This window comes from Phaseolus vulgaris, chromosome 3, assembly GCF_000499845.2.
Source record: "Phaseolus vulgaris cultivar G19833 chromosome 3, P. vulgaris v2.0, whole genome shotgun sequence".
Classification (NCBI taxonomy): domain Eukaryota; kingdom Viridiplantae; phylum Streptophyta; class Magnoliopsida; order Fabales; family Fabaceae; genus Phaseolus; species Phaseolus vulgaris.
Window position 1 is genome coordinate 14,854,690 of NC_023757.2, and position 23,208 is coordinate 14,877,897.

Genomic DNA, 23,208 nt, shown 5'->3' on the forward strand with positions numbered 1-23,208 from the left:
TACTTTTCTTCTTTATCATCTTCTAAAGTTGATTTTAGTTTATAGATAATTCTTTTTACTTTCCTATTCTCTCGTCTTAAGCTTTTGTTGAGAAGTTCATTCAAATAGAATGTTGTTGTTTGTATTTAATCTTGTAACGCTTACAAAGTATTTTTTTGTTGGAATGATTATAGTTTCTTAAAAAATTAAAATTGAAAATGTTGGTATGTTTATATATATTTATTTATAAAAAAAAAACTATGAAAACTATTTTTTTAAGAATGTTTTTTACCCTTGTTTTTTACAAAATCATTCTCATCAAAACTTTAGAAGGTGAGAATGTATCTATCTACTAAATTAGGACTAAACTTTAATAATGCAAAAAGACCACGATACTTTTATTGCCTTACTAATTACATTTAATTATGTAAACTTTTGAAACATTTTAATATTTAATATTATAAATAATGAAATTAGAATTGATATTTTTTTTTATAAATATTCTTTGTATGATTATTATGATTTTAATATTTTTATAAAATATATTGTCTAACCTTTTAATATATTAAATACAATACTTTTAATTCTTCGCAAAATATTCTGTTCCAAGTATTTGACTGGTACTCAATCGAAAATGACGTAAATTAAGTAAATCTAAGATATCTTCCATTGAACCTAATTCAATTTTCAAAACAAGTCCTACAAAAATCTTAAACACTATTCAACCACAAACCTTATTATACATTTATAAATGAGAAGGAAAAAAATGAAAAATGTATTTTTAAAATTATTTTATTAATGAAAATGATTTCTTCTACATTAGTAAATAGATTAAAACAATAAAATTGGACAGGTTTTTTATGCATTAGGAGCGAAGTTAGCTAAAACCAGAGGTACTAGTAAATAAATACATTTTTAAAATTAATATATTAAATTTAACCATCGAGTAAAAGATTCGCAATGCTTTACATTAAAAAAAAGAAGATATAAACTACCCTAAAGGAACAAGGAAAGAAAGAAGAACTCTCCATAACCATTTGAAAAAGATGAACTCCACCAAACTTTAATTGACTCCATTCTCTAAAAAAAAGTAAGTAATTTATTTTTTGGTGGGATATGCACTCATAATTACTCTAATTTCTTATTAAAAAAAATAATGTAATTTGTTGATTATAGAGAATGTTAATCACTAAAAATTAATAAAAATAATAATTATCTTTTCTTTGTTACATGTGCACAGTTAAATATAGTATAGTGATTTTTTTTATGTACAATTAATATTTAATTTAGTATAGTGACAGGGGTGGCAACTACGGTCTAAAAAATCAGGGCGAACTGATGTTTTTAACCTGTTAATCTGAAGAAAAAAAATTAATTAACTTGACAACAATGATCCAATGGAGGAGTAGTGACAATTTTGAGTAAAAGAAAATTAAGTTTTCAGTCAAAACACAATATAGTAGTTACGCTATTCCAAAACATGCATACGACAACACACGACGCACTCTCCTTTGCAACGTTGTTGTTCGCTCCACTTGCGACTTCGCGTAATTTCGCCTGCAACTATCGCGCGTTACTGCACACCGTTACTGCCTCTATTTTCCCTCTATATTAAAAAAAAAAACACAGTCGATCTGCACATCCACAAGTCAACCCGCATTCGGAACGGGTTATCAACCCGTATTTTGTGGGCTTAAGCGGGGCGGACCGGTCCGTTTTTTCACCCCTAACATTAAGTGTTATTTATGTGAGAAATGTCACGCGTTAAGTAACGGCGTCTTCAAAGACCGTAACTCCTATATCGTCACCGGTGACCAAGCCTCCGTCAGCCTTTCCTCCGACTCCGGCGCCAGTAAACTCCCCACGACTCGAGTTCCAGTGAATTCTCTACCTACGTTTGTGCCTACAACGGCTCCCGTGACCGTGCCCTTCATCCCCTGTGACTCTGACTCCATAACTCTCTAGTTAAGAAAGTCTTCTTCCAAGATGAAAAGCTGTGACTCTGATTTCATAACTCTACTTAAGAAAGTCTTCTTCCAAAATGAAAAGTCTTGAAATGGACACGTTGAGTTTAATCCAAATGTTTGGTTAATAGTTATTGAAAAGTTCTCTTTCTTATTTAACAATTTTATAATTACTGGTAAAAGAAAAAGAAGAAGAGATGGTGTCGCTGAATGTGCACCAATGCATTGGAAGAGGACAAGATAAGAAAAAAAGAATGCATTTAAACCACGAAGGGGTGCGATGTAAGCAGAGATTATCATCCACGTGTCAAATCCATGGAGAATTTATCATAATCAAAACTCTGACTTGGTGGCCAGGTTGATGTGAAGGTGGCTTGTCAAATCCATGGAGAATTTATTTCTTCTGTCATACTCCTCTCTAGTGAACTTTCCCACACCTATCAAAAAGCTATTAATTCAAAGCTAGGTATAGATGGTGAAAAACTAAGTTATAAGGTGACACCATCGATGGAACGTGAGCTTTGATGGCAGTGTGGATGAATGTTAATATATAAGGTGGTTTCATGAACTGAAAACTAGGGTATGGAGTCCGGTGTTCCTGGCTGGTTCCAACGATGAGTCATGGTGCCCCTGGCTTGACACGTGGATGATAATCTCTGCTCGCATCGCACCTCCCTTCGTGGTTCAAATGCATTTTTTTTTTCTCATCTTCTCCTCTTCCAATGAATTGGTGCACTTTCAATGACACCATCTATTTCCTTTTTCCTTTTTGTTTACCAATAACTACTAAAATATTAAATAAGAAAGGAAACTTTTCAATAACTATAACCAAACATTTCGATTAAACTCAATGCGTCGATTTCAAGGTTTTCATCTTGGAAGAAGATGTTACTTGAGTAGAAAGTAATGGAGCCAGAGTCACAGGAGTAATGGACGCCACCACGGGAGCAGCCGTAGACACATGCACAGGGGGAGAGCTCATCGGAATTGGAGCCAGTGGGGGAGTTCATTGGCGCCGCAGTCGGAGGAGGCGTTGTTGGAGGCTTGGTTGGTGGAGCAGGAGCCACAACGGTGGAAGGAGATGTTGTCAGCGACGATGCGGGAGTTACGACCTTAGGAGACGCCGTCACTTGACACGTCAAGGTCTGATTTAACAAAAAGGACCAAATTGTATACATTTTAAAAAATATAGGGACTAAATTGATTTTTTTTAAAACCACGACCCTAAATTAAATATTGAACCTAAATGTATGGATGAATAAAATAATTATACCTTAATAAAACTATTCAAAGTCTTAAACGAAAATCAAGTCTTAAACGAAAATCATATAAATATGTACTTGTATAGTATTTGAAATCGATAAATAAATAAATTTTAAATATTAGATGATGTTAGTTAAAATTTGGAATATAACAATGTTGAAATTTGATATCACTTAAGCTTTGAACCATGACATTGATTATTTCTACGAAGCAAATCATTTTTTTTTTTTGTCTTGCCTTGTTAGTATTATTTTTGGACCTTTTACTTTTTTGTTACCGGTTTTGTATTGGAATCCCTTTCTCTAGGCCAATTTCTTTTGCTTTTATGTTTTATATACACATTTTGTAATTCTTTTTTCGTCATACACAATATAATATTTTTCTTATAATAACTTTTCTCTCTGTTTCGTTTTCTTCTCGTCCTTTTTAGAGTTTTTCATGTCTTGTGATGTAAGTTGATTTTAGGATTGTTCATCTTATGGTGTGACATTTTTCTTAGATTGAGATTTTAGGAATTTAAGAGTGAAGACCTTAGGAAAATCCCCATTGAACATTAACCTAACCAAGTGGTTAAGTAGATGTGAATGTTCATTTCACAAAGGCAAAGATCAAAAGACAAGATATGGTGAGAATGGATGCAAAACTCAATTGATTATGACAAAACCGAGAGCAATACAAGGAAGGAAACAAAGATAATGAAAGGTGAAAATGAAGGAGATGGAAGAAGGAAACTGTACCGATCAGGTAGTCGGAAGTGGTGACGTGGCAGCAAGCGATAGTATAGGCGTGTTGAGTGGAACACCTGGCTGACAGAAGGGAAGTACATCGGGAAGTCTGTGTAGTCGCCAATCGTTAAGTTGGCGTTCTCCGATCTTTAGCATGTATAACCGGCGGTCACCAGGCTTGTGTCATAGTCGTCGTATGTGAGCTTAGGCGACCAATTGGTCAGAGACCGCCGAAAGGGGCACATCGCCGAAGGATCAAGAAGGCTCGCTTAAGGCTTTCAAAGGGCACGAGTACGAAGGACGAAGTTATCAGATGATCATTCCCTAGCCAGAAGTTGAGGCAAGCGAGCAGTTTCCCAGAACATACATGATGTGCAAGTAAAGCAGATCGTGATAGCGGCAGGCGAGACCACAGAGAAGGTGTGCATGGTGACACCCCGTGCTCGCCACTTAGAAGGGGTCGCGCTCCAAGGAAGCTGTAGTTACTCCTCGCATGGGTAACTTAGTCGAGAAGCTTGAAGAGTAGAGGTGACGCTCAAGTAGAAGGTGGCTCCAGATGGTGACACGTGTACAGCTGGATGCGAGCCACGTGTCCAGAGGTGTAACCGTCAGGAGAGAGAAAGTGCTCAGGTATATAAGGAACTCTAACGAACTTCTGAGGTACGCGCGTTTAGAACACTTCTTTACGCTTTTGAGAACACTTGAGTACGCTGAGAGAGCATTTGCACGGTTCCTTGAGTTTTAGCTTTTCTCTCTTAGTATTTGGTGATTCAGTCACTGACTTGAGCGTCGGAGCGCGATCGGCCGCAGCGGCGCCACTCTGTCTTTTTCAGGTTCTTGAGGAGAATCGAGGTGTGAAGGACGGAAGCTAGTGTAGTGCAAAGCCGATCCAGAAGGAGATACCTTTGACGTGGCAAGACTCTTGCACTCGAGTCAACCGGCAGGATCATCAGGAGACCACAGAGAAGGTGTGCATGGTGACACCCCGTGCTCGCCACTTAGAAGGGGTCGCGCTCCAAGGAAGTTGTAGTTACTCCTCGCACGGGTAACTTAGTCGAGAAGCTTGAAGAGTAGAGGTGACGCTCAAGTAGAAGGTGGCTCCAGATGGTGACACATGTACAGCTGGATGCGAGCCACGTGTCCAGAGGTGTAACCGTCAGGAGAGAGAAAGTGCTCAGGTATATAAGGAACTCTAACGAACTTCTGAGGTACGCGCGTTTAGAACACTTCTTTACGCTTTTGAGAACACTTGAGTACGCTGAGAGAGCATTTGCACGGTTCCTTGAGTTTTAGCTTTTCTCTCTTAGTATTTGGTGATTCAGTCACTGACTTGAGTGTCGGAGCACGATCGGCCGCAGCGGCGCCATTCTGTCTTTTTCAGGTTCTTGAGGAGAATCGAGGTGTGAAGGACGGAAGCTAGCGTGGTGCAAAGCCGATCCAGAAGGAGATACCTTTGACGTGGCAAGACTCTTGCACTCGAGTCAACCGGTAGGATCATCAGGCGCCCACCGTGGGGCCGTGTAAAACCTGTTTCCCATCCACAGCGTGAGTTCTTGAAGTTTATGATATTTTTGTGTGGTTGTGTGCTGGTGCAACCATTTCCGGCGTTTTCCACCGATTGTTTGAGTTTTCATTTGGTGTATCGGCGTTTTTTACCGTTCGTTCGAGGTTTTGATCGGTAGTTTGACGTTCTTCACCATTCGTTTGAGCTTTTGTTCGGTGGATTGAGGTTTTTCACCGTTCGTTCGGAGTTTTGATCGGTAGATTGAAGTTTTTCTCCGTTCGTTTGAGCTCTTATTCGGTGAGTCGAAGTTCTTCGCTGTTTGTACGAGTTTCAATCGGTAAATCGAAGTCTTTATCGTTCGTTCGTGTTTTTGACCGATGAATCGGGAGTTTTGGCGAAGAAGCAGTAAGTTTGTGCTGAGGTCGCAAGTTTCTGTGAAGGTTTTGCGTCCGAATCGATCGGCGTGCTGTTGCGGTTCCGTTCTTGGAAGTTCTTGGGAGTTTGAGAGTTTTTGACCGATTGATTGCTGGATCAATCGTTTGCTGGTGAAGGTTTTGTTCGCTGAAGCTTGATCTGTTGATTTTTCATGAGAAAGATGAGAAGCACACGTTCAAGTCCCATTGTGCCAGCTGTTGCAGAAGGCGCCATGACTATGGCGCAGATGATGGAGATCATGCGCGTGTTGCAAGAGAATGTGGAGGCATCGCGCATAGAGCAGGCAAAGATGCATGAAGACCTGGTTGCCTCTCGGGCCAGGAATGAGGAGCTCAGCAAGGTCACTGAGGAGTTGCGACAAGCTCTTCAGGAGCAGAGAGGACGCACAGTGGTTGAAGAAGTTGCGCCGTCATCACCACCGCGTGTTTTCCAATGCCGTTTGCTCAGGCGATCACGGACACGCCGATCCCTGCGAGTGTGGTACCTGTGAAAGCCTCTTTCACCGGCGTGGAGGATCCTGAGGCACATCTCACTACGTTCCACACGCAGATGATGCTGTCAGGAGGCTCAGATGCCGTATATTGCAAGATGTTTGTGAGCATGCTCCAGGGAATAGCGCTGGAATGGTTTGTGAGCTTGCCTACAGGTCACATAACCAATTTCCAGTAGTTTTCGAAGCTTTTCGTCGAGCAGTACATTGTGAACAAGGCGCCACCTAGGATGTCTTACGACCTGTTCGACGTGAGGCAGTACCAGGGAGAGTTCCTCAGGGACTATTTGAATCGCTTTGGAGCATAGATGGTCCGTTCGCCTGCTAAAGACGAGGAGATGTTGGTATACGCCTTCAAAAAGGGCGTGCTGCCGAGACCTTTTTGTGAGGCGCTGATTAGGGCCCACCCCGCCACGTTTGCTGAGGTTAGGTGACTTGCGGTGGCTCACATCGCCAACGAGAGTGAGGTCGCCGAGAAGAGAGGGAGCGTGGCCCCTGCTAGGCCACGAGCCCAGACTAGAATCCAGCCGCAGAGGGTGCTGGAGACGATGGCGGCCAAGAAGGATCAGAGGACTCGCCATCCTTATGATCCAAAGAAAAACAAGGGAAGGGGCCCAGGGCGCCCTAGGGAGTTCAATCGCCCACCCAGGTACCAGTTTGTCATGGGATTGGCGGACCTGATCGCCATTCCCAACATAGCTGCCAGGCTTAAGGCGCCCGAGAAAGTGGGCGACAAGGTGTTAGGACCAAAGCCAAACGCCTGGTGCGAGTTCCACCAGAGTTTTGGTCACACCGTTGATTCGTGTTTGGCCCTGGGCTACCAGCTCGACAACCTGGTCAAGAGCGGTGTCTTGAATGATTACTTGCTGGACAAGAGGACGGGGGGTGCGTCGAGCTCTCAGCCGGCGAGTGGTGAGGGTCAGCAGCATGAGATGCCCACTCATGGCGAGATCCACACCATCGCCGGGGGTTTCTCAAGTGGTGGGTGCACTGCATCACAGAGGAAGAAATATGCAAGGTCTGTGATGACGGTGGATATGTTCGAGGATCACTCGCCAGATGTGGACATTATGTTCACAAAGGAGGATCTTAGGGACGTTGTGCCTCACGACAACGATCCCATAGTTATCTCGCTCGTCACGGCGGGGAGGAAAGTCCACCGGGTACTGGTGGACCAAGGAAGCTCGGCAGATGTAATGTTTTGGCCGACTTTCACGCAGTTGCAACTACCCCTTGACCAGCTAAGACCCTATGGAGGATGCTTGTATGGGTTCGCTGGTGATCAGGTGGAGGTCAGGGGGTACATCGAGCTGAGAACAACGTTCACGAATGAGGTGGCCTCGAGGACGGAGAAGATCAAGTACCTCGTTGTGAACGCCCCCTCAGCGTATAACATTCTGTTGGGAAGGCCAACCCTCAACAGAATAGGAGCTGTGCCCTCAACCAGGTACATGAAGGTTAAGTTACCATCGATGGAGGGGGTGGTGATCACCATCAGATCTGACCAGAAGGAGGCGAAGAAGTGCTATGAAAATAGCCTCAAGAATAAAAGGTCAGTAAGTTACATCACCACGACACCGCCTCCCGGTGTGAAGCCCATGCCAACAGAATGGCGGGTTGTTGATGCGGCGATGGAAGTGGCCGCCGGAGGCGATGTCACCATGATAGATGCTGAGGCTGAGGGAAAGAGCGTCAAACGGGAAGAGGAAGCGAGAAACCGCCCAGAGGAAGCGAGGGAGTCGGGAATCGCCAGGGCGGTGATCGCTAGGGAAACCAGACCCAAACCCGTCGAGGAGTGGCGCGAGAGGGAGATCGGGGGCAAGGTCTTCAAGTTGGGAAGATCCTTGGAGAGTGAGCTCCAAGACCAGATCGCCAAGGTGATAGAATGACATCTGGATGCTTTTGCATGGTCTGCTTCAGACATGCCGGGAATTGACCCCGACTTCTTGTGTCACCATTTGACAATGGACACACAGGTCAGGCCAGTGCGACAGAGAAGAAAGAAGTTTAACGAGGAGAGGAGACAGGCGATTAGGGATGAAACGCAGAAGCTCCTCGCCGCAGGCCATATAAGGGAGGTCTAGTACCCTGAATGGTTAGCTAATGTCGTACTGGTGAAGAAGAGCAACGGGAAGTGGCGCATGTGCGTCGACTTCACAGACCTGAACAAGGCTTGTCCAAAGGATTCATACCCTTTGCCAAGCATAGATGCCCTGGTCGACAGCGCAGCAGGGTGCAAGTTGCTGAGTTTTTTGGACGCTTTCTCGGGGTATAATTAGATAAAGATGCATCCTATGGATGAAGAGAAAACTGCCTTCATGACTGAGAGGTCGTGCTACTGTTACAAGGTGATGCCCTTCGGGCTGAAGAATGCGGGGGCCACATACCAAAGATTGATGGATAAGGTACTTGCAACGATGCTGGGAAGGAATGTGCAAGCGTACGTAGATGATATGGTCGTGACCTCGTTAGACAAAAGCAAGCACGTCTCAGATCTGGAGGAGTTGTTTACCACGATTGCCAAGTTCAGATTAAAGCTAAACCCCGAGAAGTGCATTTTTGGCGTGGAGGCAGGGAAGTTCTTAGGTTTCCTCTTGACTGAAAGGGGAATAGAGGCAAATCCTGATAAGTGTGCTGCCATCTTGGCGATGAGGAGCCCGGCTACCGTGAAGGAGGTGCAGCAACTTACAGGTCGGATGGCCGCCCTGTCTCGTTTTGTATCAGCTAGTGGAGAGAAAGGCCATCCGTACTTCCAATGCTTAAGGCGAAACAACAAGTTTGTCTGGTCGAAGGAATGTGAAGAAGCTTTCGTGAAGCTTAAAGAGTACCTGGCGAGCCCGTCGATTTTGTGCAAACCCTTAGTAGGAACCCCTCTCAGGTTGTATTTTGCTGTGACTGAGAGGGCGGTGAGTGCGGTGCTCGCCCAAGATCAAGACCAGGCTCAGAAGCCTATATATTTCGTCAGCAAGGTGTTGCAAGGCCCAGAAGTAAGGTATCAGGCCTTGGAGAAAGCTGCACTGGTGGTAGTATTTTCGGCGAGGAGGTTGCGCCACTATTTTCACAGTTTTACAGTGTTGATGATGACCGACTTGCCCATCCAGAAAGTCCTGAAGAAGCCTGATGTAGTTGGGAGAATGGTGAAGTGGGCGGTGGAGCTGTCGGAGTTCGACATCAAATATGAGCCCCGAGGACCGATCAAGGGGCATATTTTCGCTGATTTTGTGGTCGAGCTCTCGTCAGAAGCAGCACGAGTTGAGGGGGACGATTTTCGTTGGGTACTTTCGGTGGACGGATCGTCTAACCAGAAGGGTAGTGGTGCTGGAGTCATTCTGGAAGGACCCAACGGCGTGCTGATAGAACAATCCCTGAGATTTGCTTTTAAAGCCAGCAACAATCAAGCAGAATATGAGGCGCTGATCGCCGGAATCTTGTTGGCTAAGGAGATGGGGGCTAGGGTGTTGATGGCCAAGAGTGACTCATTGTTAGTCACGGGACAAGTAACAGGCGAGTTCCAGGCCAAGGATCCACAAATGGCGACTTACTTGGAGTATGTGCAAGAGTTGAAGGGCTCCTTTGCCTCGTTCGAGAGCAGAATGCTCGAGCAGACTTGCTAGCCAAGCTCGCCAATTCGGGCAAGGGGGGTAGGCAGAGGACAGTTATCCAGGAAACTCTGAAGACGCCTAGAGCGTTTGTGGCAGACCACCTAGTTCTTCAGATAAGCAAGTCGACGGAAAAAGCGGCGAGGAGTCATAGGTCCTTGACCCAGGAGACCTTGAGATCGCAGAGAATAAGAGCATGTCGAGGGGAGAAGGTGAACATGACGCAGGTCTGCGCTACGCATGAGCCAGACACATGGATAACACAGTACCAGCGCTGCCTAGCAGATGGCCTTCTCCCGCTGGATCCGACGGAGGCTAGGAAGATAAAGAAGAACTCCAGCAAGTTCACCATGATCGATGGCGAGCGTACAGGTTTCGGTTTACACACCCACTCCTAGAATGTGTGCACGGAGAGAAATGCACTAGAATTATGGCCGAGCCTCATGAAGGTATATGTGGGAGTCATGTCGGGGGTCGAGCTCTGGCTGCAAGAACTCTCTGTGCAGGTTATTACTGGCCAACGATGAGGGAGGACTGCAAGAAGTATGCACAGTGTTGCAAGCAATGTCAGCAGCACACCGATTGGCACAAGGCACCTCCAGAAGAGCTGAAGTCAATTTACAGCCCTTGGCCATTTCATACTTGGGGAATTGACATTCTGGGACCTTTCCCATTGGCGGTCAGGCAGATGAAGTACTTGGTGGTGGCGATTGAATACTTCACCAAGTGGATCGAAGCGGAACCAGTAGCCCAGATCACCGCACACAAGATCGAGAGTTTTGTATGGAAGAACATCGTGTGCCGGTTTGGTGTGCCTAAGCGCCTGGTGTCAGACAATGGGACTCAGTTTGCAAGTCACCTACTGAAGAAGCTGTGCGAAGAGGTGGGAATACAGCAGGTGTTTGCATCCGTCGAGCACCCACAGACAAATGGCCAAGTAGAGTCTGCCAATCGGGTGTTGCTGAGAGGTTTGAAGAGAAGGCTAGAGAAAGCTAAGGGATCGTGAGCTGAAGAGGTACCCCGCATAGTTTGGGCGTACCATACCACCGAGCAGTCAGGAACCCACGAGACCCCGTTCAGCTTGGTCTATGGATGTGATGCAATGATTCCAGTTGAAATCTAGGAGAGCTCGCCGAGATTCCAGAACTTTGTGGCGGAAGACTCGAACGAAGAAAGAAGGTTAAATCTGGATTTATTGGATGAGGTAAGGGAGGAGGCAAGGGTAAAGGCTGAGGCAGTGAAAAGGAGGATTGAGCGAAGGTATAACTCGAAAGTGATGTCAAGGTAGTTTAGAGAGGGCTACCTGGTGATGAGGAAGGCCCATCAGTACGAGATGGAGAACAAGTTATCGCCTAAGTGGACAGCACCGTTCAGAATAACCGAGGTGCTCGGGAACGACGCCTACCGCTTAGAGACGTTAGAAGGAGGGGCGATTCCTCGCACCTGGAACGCCACACACCTCAAGTTAGATTTCAGTTAAAGCTTTGTAAGTAAAAACGAATGTACCGCCCTGGTGGTCGGAAGTGATGACGTGGCACCAAGCTACGGTATAGGCGTGTTGACGAGACGCCAGGTTGGCAGAAGGGAAGGAAGTCGGGGGGCTCGTGAAGTCGCCAGTTATTAAGTTGGCGTGCTCCGATCTCCAGCACACCAGAACCGGCGGTCACCGGGTTAAAGATGAAGTCGCCAGATGTAAACTCAGGCGACCAAGTGATTAGAGATCGCCGGAGCAAGCACATCGCCGAAGACGAAGGTGGTGCAGATTATGAAGGCGGCCGGCGAGACCACAGGGAAGGTGTGTACGAAGGCACCCTAGCTCGCCAATCCAGTAGAAATCGCACTCCAGGACAGCTATGCACTGAGTAGTATCATGCATAAGTAACTTAGCCAAAGGAGAGTCAGAAGCAGCGCCCAAGTCAAGGAGGGTCCAGATGATGGCACGTGTACGGCTGGATGCGAGCCACGTGTCCAGGTGTGTAACTGCCAGGAGAGAGAAAGTGCCCAGGTATATAAGGGTTTCCCAACGAACTTCTGAGGTACGCATGTTCAGATTGTCTTCTTTACGCTTACGAGTTCTTGAGTATACTGTGAGAGAGAACTGGTTCACGGTTCCTTGAGAGTTCTTGAGTGTTACTCTTAGTATTTGGTGGTTCCATCACTGACTTGGGCGTTGGAGTGCGATCGACCGCAGCGGCGCCGCTCTGTTCTTTCACAGGTTCTTGAGGTGGATCGTGACGAAGGACGGAGGTTGACGCGGTGCACACGTCGATCCAAGTTTGACGAGGCAAGCTCCAACGTTTTGGTCAACGGGCAGGATCATCAGGCGCCCACCGTGGGGCCGTGTAAAACCTGTTCCCATCCACAGCGTGAGTTGTTGGAGGTTTTTGCAGTTTCCTGCGTGGTTGTGTGCTGGTGCAACCATTGTTCGCTGTTCATCTAGGTTTTGTCCGGTGTTTTCGCGTTTTCCACCGTTCGTTTGGGTTTTTGTTCGGTGAGGTGAAGTTTTCTGCTGCTTACGCGAGTTTTGTTCGGTGAGATCCGAGTTCCTTGGCTCGTTTGGTTTTTCGTGGAAGAAGCGGTGGTTTCTGGTGGAGTTGCAGGTTTCTGTGGAGGTTCGCTGTGTTCTTAAGGTTTCTTTCGCAGTTTCGCGAAGTTCTGACCGATTGATCGCTGAATCGATCGTCGCTGAAGGAAGTGTTGTTCGTTGCACTCTGTGATTCGTCAAGTTTCATGAGAAAAATGAGAAGCAACCATTCAAGTCCAGTTGCGCCCGTTGCTGCTGAAGGCGCCGGCGCCATGACCATGGCGTAGATGGTGGAGATTATGCGTTCGTTGCAGGCGAATGTGGAAGCCTCGCGCATAGAACAGGCGAGAATGCATGAGGACCTGGTCGCCTCTCGGGCCAGGAATGATGAGCTCAGCAAAGAGACTGAAGAGCTGCGTCAAGCTCTTCAGGAGCAGCGAGGGCGCCCAGTCGCTGAAGAGGTCGCGCCGTCAACGCCGCCTCGTGTTTTTCCTATGCCTTTCGCTCAGGCGATTACTGACACGCCTATTCCTGCGAGTGTGGTACCTGTTAAGGCTGTTTTTACCGGCGTGGAGGATCCTGAAGCTCATCTCACCACGTTCCATACGCAGATGATGCTGTCAGGAGGGTCAGACGCCGTGTACTGCAAGATGTTTGTGAGCACACTCCAGGGAACGGCGCTGGAATGGTTTGTGAGCTTGCGTACAGGTCACATAACCAACTTCCAACAGTTTTCGAAAATCTTCGTCGAGCAGTACATCGTGAATAAGGCACCGCCCAGGGTGTCTTACGACTTGTTCGACATAAGGCAGTATCAGGGAGAGTCCCTCAGGGACTACCTGAATCGTTTTGGGGCGCAGATGGTCAGATCGCCGGCCAAAGATGAAGAAATGCTGGTCTACGCATTTAAGAAGGGCGTGCTGCCGGGACCTTTCTACGAGGCATTGATCAGGGCTCACCCCGCCACGTTTGCTGAGGTTAGGCGACTTGCGGTGGCCCATATTGCCGATGAGAGTGAAGTCGCCGAGAAGAGAGGAAGCGTGGCTCCCGCTAGGCCGCGCGCCCAGACCAGGATCCAGCCACAGAGGGTGCTGGAGACAGCGGCGGCCAGAAGGGATCAGAGGACTCGCCATCCTTATGATCCAAGGAAGAACAAGGGCAGGGGCCAAGGACGCCCTCAACCAGCACGCCGGGAGTACAATCGCCCGCCTAAGCACAAGTTTGTCATGGGGTTGGCGGACCTGATCGCCATTCCCAATATATCAGCTAGGTTGAAAGCGCCCGAGAAGGTGGGCGACAAGGTGCTGGGACCAAAGCCAGACGCCTGGTGTGAGTTTCACCAGGGCTTTGGCCACACCGTGGATTCGTGCTTGGCTTTAGGATATCAGCTCGACGATCTGGTTAAGAGCGGGTTCCTAAATGACTATTTGCTGGATAGAAGGGCGGGGGGCGCGTCGAGCTCCCAACTAGCAGGTGGAGAGGCTCAGCAGCACGAGATGCCTACACACGGGGAAATCCACACCATTGCAGGGGGTTTCTCGGGCGGTGGATGCACCGCATCATAGAGGAAGAAGTACGCAAGGTCTGTGATGACGGTGGATATGTTTGAAGACCACTCGTCGGATGTGGACATTACGTTCACCAAGCAAGATCTTCGGGACGTTGTGCCTCATGACAACGATCCCATAGTCATCTCGTTGATCACAGCAGGAAGAAAGGTCCACAGGGTTCTGGTGGACCTAGGAAGCTCGGCAGACGTGATGTTCTGGCCGACTTTCACGCAGTTGGAGCTACCCCTTGACCAGCTGAGGCCCTATGGAGGGTGTTTGTATGGTTTCGCTGGTGACCAGGTGGAGGTCAGGGGGTACATAGAGTTGAGGACTACGTTTACAGATGAGGCGGGTTCGAGAACAGAGAAAATCAAATACCTTGTCGTGAACGCTCCTTCAGCCTACAACATTCTGTTGGGGAGGCCCACGCTCAACAGAATAGGCGCTATACCGTCGACCCGACACATGAAGGTGAAGTTGCCGTCTATGGAGGGGGTGGTGATCACCATCAAATCCGACCAGAAAGAAGCGAAGAAGTGCTATGAGAATAGCCTGAAAAACAAAAGGTCTGTGAGTTACGTGACAACCACCCCGCCTTCTGGTGTGAAGCCCAGATCGACGGTAATAGAAGAGACTGCCGGAAGAGACGTGGTGATGGTGGATGCTGAGCTGGGGGAGGGGAACGCCGGTCTGGAGGAAGAAGAGGCAAGGAATCGCCCTGAGGAAGCGAGGGAACTGGGAATCGCCAGGGCGGTGATCGCCAGGGAAACCAGGCCAAAACCTGTCGAGCAGTGGCTCGAGAGAGAGATCGGAGGAAAGATCTTCAAGCTGGGAAGATCCCTGGAGGTCGAGCTACAGGACCAGATCGCCAAGGTGATAGAGCGGCATCTGGATGCGTTTGCATGGTCCGCTTCGGACATGCCCGGGATCGATCCCGATTTCTTGTGCCATCATTTGGCGATGGACAACCAGGTGAGACCAGTACGATAGAGGAGAAGGAAGTTCAATGAGGAGAGGAGGCAGGCGATCAGGGACGAAACCCAGAAGCTCCTTGCCGCAGGCCATATCAGGGAGGTGCAGTACCCTGATTGGCTGGCCAATGTCGTACTGGTGAAAAAGAGTAATGGGAAATGGCGCATGTGCGTCGATTTCACTGATCTGAATAAGGCTTGCCCAAAGGACTCATATCCTTTACCAAGCATAGATGCCCTGGTGGATAGTGCTGCAGGGTGCAAGTTGTTGAGTTTCCTGGATGCCTTCTCAGGGTATAACCAGATCAAGATGCATCCCATGGATGAAGAGAAGACTGCCTTCATGACCGAGAGATCGTGTTACTGCTACAAGGTGATGCCTTTTGGGCCGAAGAATGCGGGGGCCACGTACCAGAGGCTGATGGATCGCGTACTTGCACCAATGCTGGGAAGGAATGTGCAAGCGTATGTGGATGACATGGTCGTGACCTCGCCAGAGAAAAGCAAGCACGTTGCGGACTTGGAGGAGTTGTTCACGACGATCGCCAAGTTTAGGTTGAAGCTGAATCCTGAGAAGTGCATCTTTGGCGTGGAGGCTGGGAAGTTCCTGGGATTTCTCTTAACTGAAAGAGGAATAGAAGCCAACCCGGACAAGTGTGCCGCCATCTTGGCGATGAGGAGCCCGGCCACTGTGAAGGAAGTACAACAGCTTACAGGTCGGATGGCCGCCCTGTCTCGCTTCGTGTCAGCTAGCGGAGAGAAGGGCCATCCCTATTTCCAGTGTTTAAGGCGCAATAACAAGTTTTCCTTGACGAAGGAGTGCGAGGAAGCCTTCGTCAAGCTGAAGGAGTATCTGGCGAGCCCGCCGGTTTTGTGCAAACCGCTGGTGGGAACCCCTCTCAGGTTGTATTTTGCTGTGACTGAGAGGGCGGTGAGTGCGGTGTTTGCAGTTGAGGCATGTGAAGGAGGACCCCCTCCAGCTGATACATAAGGCGTGGAGGCGCTCGGGGGGTCCTCCATGAAGTTAGGCTCGGCGGCCTCAACCACAGGAGGTGCAGACGCCAAAGGAATCGCTTGGACTGGCGAGGCGGGAGCTGGTGGAGGAAGCGGCGATGGAGGCGGAGCGGGTGTGGAAGGTGGTGTTGATGTTGGAGGAGGAGGTGGAGCAGATGGTGAAGAAGGCGCCACCCTCTTCCTCTTGGTGATGAGGCCATCTTCAGTCACCTCATCGTCTTCTTCTTCCTCATGGACTACTTGGGGGGCTTTCCTCTTTGGTTTCCTGAGGATAAGTTTCTTGTGCTGGTTGGCGGGCTGGGCCTCGGAGGAAGTTGGGCCTTTAGGTGGCGATCTGCCCTGTGCAGCGGCGATCTCCACCACTGAGTTTGGCACGGTCTGGGAACCCGATGCCAACCCGAGGGCTCGGGCGAGCGCCCTCAGTTCAGCAAGTTTTCCCTGGCCCAACATACGATCTGCATAAAGCAAAGATGCATGGGTTAGCTCAGAGAGAAAAATAAACGCATAAGTCAGTATGCAACAGAAAGCAAATCAGTGGTGCAGAAAATAAAACCAAAGTCTTGTGCACAACGCACAAGACGCCCAGAAACAGTTAACAAAGATAATGTCAAAGTAAAAACTTAGACGTTGAGGTGAGTTCTAACCTATGCGAACTTCGAGTTGATCTTCGAAGAACTCGTAGGAGATGAGTGTAGTAGTGAGGAAAGTAATGTTGGCGTCTGCCACACTCTTCCAGAAGAAGCATAGGTCCTTGTCCAAAGCACCCATGCTATCAGGACTCCTTGGCCTCCTGAAGCTGCCTTTGGACTCTTTGTTCCTCTTGTTTACCCAATACAAGGGGAAACCGTCGAGCAGTGAGGCGTCCTTGTCGTTCGGGCGCACTTGGACAAACTTGCCCTTCCAGTCTTTGTAAGATTGCTGGAAGATAGAGAGGATTGACCTCCCAGCAATCCCATTAAGGCTCACCCACAGGCGATCTCCTGGGTGTTTGGCTTCGAAGAGGAAGAGAAAGACGTCCACTAACGCTGGCAGCCCCAGGTGGTCGCACATAATCTGGAACGCCCGCACGAACGCCCAGCTGTTGGGATGGAGCTGGGCGGCGGCGATGTCGAGCTCGGTAAGTAGCTCTCTTTCAAAGCGAGTGAAGGGAAACCTAAGTTTCACCTTCTTGAACAGGGTGGTATATATGAAGCAGAACAACCCACCGGTGTTCCCTTTGTCGTCGACGCACACTGGCAGGTCGGAGGGGCAAGGTAGCACCATCATCTTGTCGTCGTGCTCCTTGTGAAACGATAGGTGAGGCTCGTCCCCTTTCTTCAAACGAAGAACTGCCCCAGCAGAGTTTACAGAGGAGGTTTCCTTCAACAAGGTCGGGGTGGCCCAGGGGTATAATTTTTTGAAGTCTGGGGTAGGAACGGAGGCTCCTCCGGCGACAGGTGGAGTAGCCTGAGCCAGGTTAGAGCGGGAGGGTGCAGGCCTCTCAGCCTGGGAAGAAGAAGCACCAGGTGCTCGCGGTTGGTTGTGTGCTTGAGATGAGGGGTTTCGTGACGAGGGAGGAGGATTTGGGGTGATCTTTGAGCGAGCCATCTGCAAAGGAAGAAGAAAAGAAAAGGTGATCAGGGTTCGCAGAGGCCGACTCGATCGTGGAGGAAGGGTGAAAAACGAACGAACGAAGGTTCGTTGTAACGAAGACAAAGCCTTAAGTTACGAGAAAGGAGAAATAGAAAAAAAAACAACCCACAACGTATGCACCAGACAGTTAAAGGATGATGCGAATCGGTTAAAAGCAGGAAAAACCAGCAGAAGAAGTAAAGGAAGTACCTTTTTGTGATCGGAAGAGTGATGAAGGAAGTTGGTGATTCAGGAGGTTGAAGAACGTCGAGAGCTTTTGCAGAAGAAAGTTGAAGAGTCTGAGAAAACGAAGAAGTGATGGAACAGTGAAGAGAAATGGGTTTAAGGGTTTTTTCGAATGGGTTTGGGAAGCGCAAACGACAATTGAAGGTAACCGTCGATGAAGCCACGTGTCGAGCGATGGGAGGAGTGTTTGGTGGAGCGTCAGGAAAGCAGAAAGTACAACCGCTTGGAATTCCGCGCCAGCGTCACGTAGATCGGTATTGAAGTGACTCCTTTAGTCTTTTCGCTGGACAAGTCTTCGCTTAAGACTGGGGGGCTTGTGTACCGCCCTGGTGGTCGGAAGTGATGACGTGGCACCAAGCTACGGTATAGGCGTGTTGACGAGACGCCAGGTTGGCAGAAGGGAAGGAAGTCGGGGGGCTCGTGAAGTCGCCAGTTATTAAGTTGGCGTGCTCTGATCTCCAGCACACCAGAACCGGCGGTCACCGGGTTATAGATGAAGTCGCCAGATGTAAACTCAGGCGACCAAGTGATTAGAGATCGCAGGAGCAAGCACATCGCCGAAGACGAAGGTGGTGCAGATTATGAAAGCGGCCGGCGAGACCACAGGGAAGGTGTGTACGAAGGCACCCTAGCTCGCCAATCTAGTAGAAATCGCACTCCAGGACAGCTATGCACTGAGTAGTATCATGCATAAGTAACTTAGCCAAAGGAGAGTCAGAAGCAGCGCCCAAGTCAAGGAGGGTCCAGATGATGGCACGTGTACGACTGGATGCGAGCCACGTGTCCAGGTGTGTAACTGCCAGGAGAGAGAAAGTGCCCAGGTATATAAGGGTTTCCCAACGAACTTCTGAGGTACGCATGTTCAGATTGTCTTCTTTACGCTTACGAGTTCTTGAGTATACTGTGAGAGAGAACTGGTTCACGGTTCCTTGAGAGTTCTTGAGTGTTACTCTTAGTATTTGGTGGTTCCGTCACTGACTTGGGCGTTGGAGTGCGATCGGCCGCAGCGGCGTCGCTCTGTTCTTTCGCAGGTTCTTGAGTTGGATCGTGACGAAGGACGGAGGTTGACGCGGTGCACACGTCGATCCAAGTTTGACGAGGCAAGCTCCAACGTTTTGGTCAACGGGAAGGATCAACGAACATGAAGAGATTTACAAGCTTTATGTTAAAACAGTTTGAAGGGGGCACTCTTTTTTCCCTAAGGAGGGTTTTTAATGAGGCCACACAATAAAGAAGAGTTTTCAAAGTTTAAAGCTTCTAAGATTGCATGCTTGTTATTTCGAAAGTTTTAGAAAAAAGACCTTATCACTCGTACGTGATTCAAGGCAAGTTCAAAGTTATGCTGCATGCTTTCGAAATAAAAGTTTAAAGTCCCCATCGTTTTTCGGCGATTGGCGGCATTGGTGAAAAGTTTTAAAGTCCCCATCGTTTTTCGGCGATTGGCGGCATCAGTGAAAAGTTTTAAAGTCCCCATCGTCTTTCGGCGATTGGCGGCACCAGTTAAAGTTTTAAAGTCCTCATCGTCTTTCGGCGATCGGAGGCACCAGTGATAAGTAAAGACCTCAACGCTCTCGTGCGTCTTGAGGCAAGAAAAATTCCTCCTCGCCCTCGAGCGAGTGCAGGCGAGAAAGTGTAAAAAACCTCCTCGCCTATGAGCGAGCGAAGGCGAGAAAGAGAAAAAGTCCTTCTCGCCTTTGAGCGAGTTCAGGCCAGATAAAGTCCTTCTAACCTCAGAGTGAGTTCAGGCAAGAAAAAAGTCCTCCTCGACTTTGAGCGAGTGCAGGCGAGAACAGATTAAAAGTCCTCAGTGCATCCAGGGGGGAGGAGATGTACGCCCTGAGCAAGTTGAGGCACCAGAAAAAGTCATTCTCGCCTTTGAGCGAGTTCAGGCCAGAAAAAGTCATTCTCGCCTTTGAGCGAGTTCAGGCCAGAAAAAGTCCTTCTCGCCTTTGAGGGAGTTCAGGCAAGAGAAAGTCCTTCTCACCTTTGAGCGAGTTCAGGCAAGATGAAGTCCTCCTCGCCCTTGAGCGAGCGCAGGCGAGAATAGATGAAGTCCTCCTCGCCCTTGAGCGAGCGCAGGCGAGAATAGAAGAAGTCCTCCTTGCCTTTGGGCAAGTTGAGGCACCAGAAAAAGTCCTTCTCACCTCAGAGTGAGTTCAGGCAAGATGAACTGAAAAGTCAGGGGTGTTCGTGACCTTAAAGGGCGGGAAGGGAAGGAAAACGCCTTTTCCCCTTTAAGTGAAACATCAATATTGACTTAGTAAGACCAGAGAAAGCTTCCACGCTTATAGGCGGTGTGAAGGCAGATAAAATCCTTCTCGTCCTGAACGAGTTCAGGTATGGCGTGAAGGGTGAAAGAAGTTTAGAAGATAGCTAAGGTAGGTTCAAAGAGAACACCTCACTATCCAGCTCATTGTTCTGAAACTCAGGGAGGTAGAGAAGGATCTGAAAGGCGCCTCTACCCCCCAAATGAGGGAACAATGGTCAAATTATGAAGGCAAAGAAAGTTCACATCGCCAGAACCCTACGGCGATCAGAAGAGTTCCAGGCGATGACAGGGATAAGAGTCACTTTGCTGGGCAGATCTGGTAAATTGTATTGTGATACTAGTTTAAGTTAAAACCTGCTGCCTAGTAAGTAACTTATTGCCTTAAGTTTGCAATTTGTGTTAAATGTCATCGTTTGAGAGTTAATAGTTGCTCAAATTTTACTTTGAGTTAACAGTTTGATAAATTGTTATAAGATTAATAGTTTGTTCAAGTTCAAAGCAGTGAGTGAACGGTTAAGCCCGAGGAATCGCTGAGTTAATTTGTTTGAGTAAGTTCTACCGGTTATGTTGGTTAATCACACAGCGAGTAAGAGGCGTTTAAGGCACGATATCAGAAAACAACATCTTAGTAGAGGAAGTTATATAAAGCAATATCAGTACAAGTTTATACACAAACAACTATTAATATTGAAAGATGAAGCGACAAGTTTCGAAAGAGAGGTGGTGGGGAGAGGCAGTTAGTCTTCAGATGGTACGATCTTCCCATCCACCACCTCGTTGCAGATTGATACCATAGAGAGGTCGAGCTCGGGATATTGGCATGAGACTTACTCCAAAGCGGCGTCGAACCCGGCGACAAGGACTTGGGCGGAGCTTTGCTCGAGCTCTTGTACTTGTTTCTTCAGCTCGTCGGTTTGTTTCTTCAGCTCTTCAGTTTCTTCACGAGCCCGTGCAAGTTCTTCAGCAGCCTTTTTGCCTTCATCCCGAGCCTGAGCCAGCTCTGCAGCAATCTTCGTGGCTTCGTCTTGAGCTGCAGCGAGCTCAGTAGTGGCATCATCCCTCTCCTTTTCAACTTTCCCAAGGAGCACCTCCCGACCTGCTGACCTTTTTTCAAGGTTTTCCACCTTGGTCGCATCTGCTTTCATAGCAGCCTCCAAGTTGGCCACCTTGAGCCTGTAAGGTACAAGCTTGCTCTCCAGCTCGATTTTCTCTTGAGCTTGGAGGTGCAGTTTTTGGCGCAGAACGGAGGCCTCCTTACGCACGCCCCTTAGCTCAGCGTCCATGGTGTCCTCCAGCCTTGAATGGTCGATCTCCGCCATCATCAGGTTGCAAGAAAGCTTTTCCGCCTCCATCCTTATCAGGCGGTTCGACTCCTTCAGCGCGGAATTCTCATCTTGGAGCTTCTTGTTGGAGTCCTTCACAGCCTTCGATACAATTGAGGGGAGATCCTCTGCCATCATCTTCAGCTTAGCGGTGAAGGGCCCCAAGATCTCTTCGATGGAGGGTGGGAGGCTTGAAGTTGTTGCTGGTGGAGGTGCTGGAGGAGCTTGGTGCTGACTTTCACCACCATCCTCTTGAGTTTGTAGAGCAAGGGGGGCTTCTTGGCGTGGTGGTGAGGTTGGAGATTCGGTTATGAGTATTGGCGAGTTGTGAGCACCCTCATCTCCTCCTGGTGCGGCCCCAACAATAGAGGTGGTTGAAGGAGGACCCTCTCCAACAGATACGAATGGCGTGGAGGCGCTTGGAGGATTCTCAATAAAGTTTGGGTCGCTGTTTTCAACCACGGGGGGTGCGACAGCCAAGGGTGTTGCTTGGACTGGTTGTGTTGGAGCTGGAGGTGAGGGCGGTGTTGGAGTTGGGAGTGCAGGTGGTGAAGTGGGAGCCACCCTTGTTCTCTTGGTGACGAGGCCATCCTCAGTCGCCTCATCATCCTCTTCTTCCTGTACCACCTGAGGAGTCTTCCTCTTAGGTTTCCTCAGAACTAGTTTCTTTCTTTGTGGGGCGGGTAGTGCCCCCGAAGGAGTTGGACCTTGGGGAGGAGTCCTGCCTTGAGCAACGGCGATCTCCACTACCGAGTTGGGCACAGTTTGGGAGCCCACCGCCAGCTTGTGAGATCGGGCGATCGCCCTCAGTTCTGCTAGTTTCCCTTTTCCCAACATGAAGTCTGCACAAGATAAAAAATAGATGAGTATGCCCCAAGGCAGAAGCAGGATATACAAGTATATGCACGCAGAAATAACGCAAGCAAGTAGCACATGGATTAAAAATCAAGACCAATACAGAACAAGCAGTACGCCGAAGGATGGAGTGGTAGAAACGCTAAGTTAGTTCCAACACAAAACGAAAGTCTTGGTGTTGAGGTGAGGGCTAACCTATGTGAGCTTCAAGTTGGCCCTCGGAGAACTCGAAGGAGATGATTGAGGCGGTAGGGAAGGTGATGTTGGCGGCTGCTATGCTCTTCCAGAAAAGGCAGAGATCCTTGTCTAACTCCCCCATATTGTCAGGACTCCTTGGCCTCCTGAAGCATTCTTTAGAGTCTCTGTTCCCCTTGTGTACCCAGTACAAGGGGAAGTCGTCGAGCAGGGAAGGGTCTTGCTCGTTTGGGCGCACCTTGATGAATTTTCCTTTCCAGTCTTTGTAAGATTGCTGGAAGATCGAGAGGATTGACCTCCCAGCAATCCCGTTTAAGCTAATCCAGAGGCGATCTCTGGGATTCTTAGCCTCGAACAGGAAAAGAAAGACATCCACTGAAGCCGGCAGCCCCAGGTGTGCGCAGATGATTTGGAACGCCCTTATAAACGCCCAACTGTTGGGATGAAGCTGGGCGGGGGCGATATCGAGCTCGGTTAGCAGCTCTCTCTCGAAACGAGTAAAGGGAAGCCTAAGCTTCACTTTCTTGAAGAAGGTGGCGTAGAGGAAGTAGAACAACTCGCCGTTGTTCCCTTTATCATCCGCGCAAATCGGCTCACCCGGGAAGCAGGGCAGCACGGTCTTCTTTCCTTAGTCGGAGCACGCCCAACTCAGTGTTTATTGAAGAAGTCTCTTTTAACAAGGTTGGGGTTGG

The 23,208-nt window shown here is 48.5% G+C and overlaps 1 protein-coding gene across 1 annotated transcript; it reads right to left on the bottom strand.

Annotated features, from left to right (window-relative positions):
• Nucleotides 1-20,971: 20,971 nt before the first annotated feature.
• LOC137839180 (uncharacterized) lies at nt 20,972-22,640 on the bottom strand. Its single transcript, XM_068648306.1, has 2 exons — nt 22,517-22,640; nt 20,972-22,308 (listed from the first exon to the last, which is right to left on the bottom strand). The coding sequence occupies exons 1-2, from the start codon at nt 22,638-22,640 to the stop codon at nt 20,972-20,974; spliced, it is 1,461 nt and encodes a 486-aa protein (XP_068504407.1).
• Nucleotides 22,641-23,208: the final 568 nt, after the last annotated feature.